This window comes from Crocodylus porosus, unplaced genomic scaffold (assembly GCF_001723895.1).
Source record: "Crocodylus porosus isolate Cpor-Errol unplaced genomic scaffold, CroPor_comp1, whole genome shotgun sequence".
NCBI classification, from domain to species: Eukaryota; Metazoa; Chordata; order Crocodylia; family Crocodylidae; genus Crocodylus; species Crocodylus porosus.
The window spans coordinates 106,313-106,866 of record NW_017728936.1 but is presented as its reverse complement, the minus strand read 5'-3'; the positions used below and the strand labels follow the sequence as shown (position 1 = coordinate 106,866).

General features: G+C 73.1%; 1 protein-coding gene across 2 annotated transcripts in view; it reads right to left on the bottom strand.

Moving 5' to 3' along the window:
- The window catches only part of MSANTD2 (Myb/SANT DNA binding domain containing 2), a 42,168-nt gene extending 42,022 nt beyond the window's left edge, over nucleotides 1-146 (bottom strand). For both annotated transcript variants that reach the window (XM_019546930.1, XM_019546931.1), the window contains exon 1: nucleotides 1-146. This exon is cut by the window's left edge and continues 286 nt beyond it. In XM_019546930.1, coding sequence (XP_019402475.1) covers nucleotides 1-140 — 140 coding nt within the window. In that variant the 5' untranslated portion in view covers nucleotides 141-146.
- Between the last annotated feature and the right edge of the window lie 408 nt (nucleotides 147-554).

Sequence of the window (554 nt, the reverse complement as noted above, 5' to 3'; positions counted from 1 at the left end):
CTGGGCGTGGAGGGGTCCGAGAGGCTGGGGTTGCCGTCACTGAGCGCGCCCGGCGAGCCCGGCGACAGCACCTCCATCTTGGGGATCTTCAGCGGCGACTCGGCGGCCGCGAGCTGCGAGGAGCCACAGGACGCCGCCATATTGGAGCTGCCGAGCGAGCGGGCGGAAGTGACGCGCGCTGGGAGGGGCTTCCGGCAGCGGTGGCAGCTGCGGCGGTGGCGGGCGCGACGGTGGGAGCTGCCGTGGGGATCCCCCTCCCCCTCCCGGGCAGTGACCCTGCGCCCACGTGCCGACCCCAGCCCCGGCCCCGGCCTGGCCCGGCCCGGGGGGAGCGGGGAGGCGGGCAAGTGGCGCCGGGCAGTCCCGCCCCCAGGGCCGGCTCCGGACCAGGTCTGGGTTGCGCTCCGGTCCTTGGGCTGGTCCGTCCCGGCCGGGCGGTGGCAGGGGCTGCCCTGGCAGATGCCGAGCCGGCAAGTCCTGGCGCCGGACGCCTTGATGTGCAGCTTGACATGATTTTCTGGCGTTTTTTAACTCACTTACAAGCATGGAGGAAA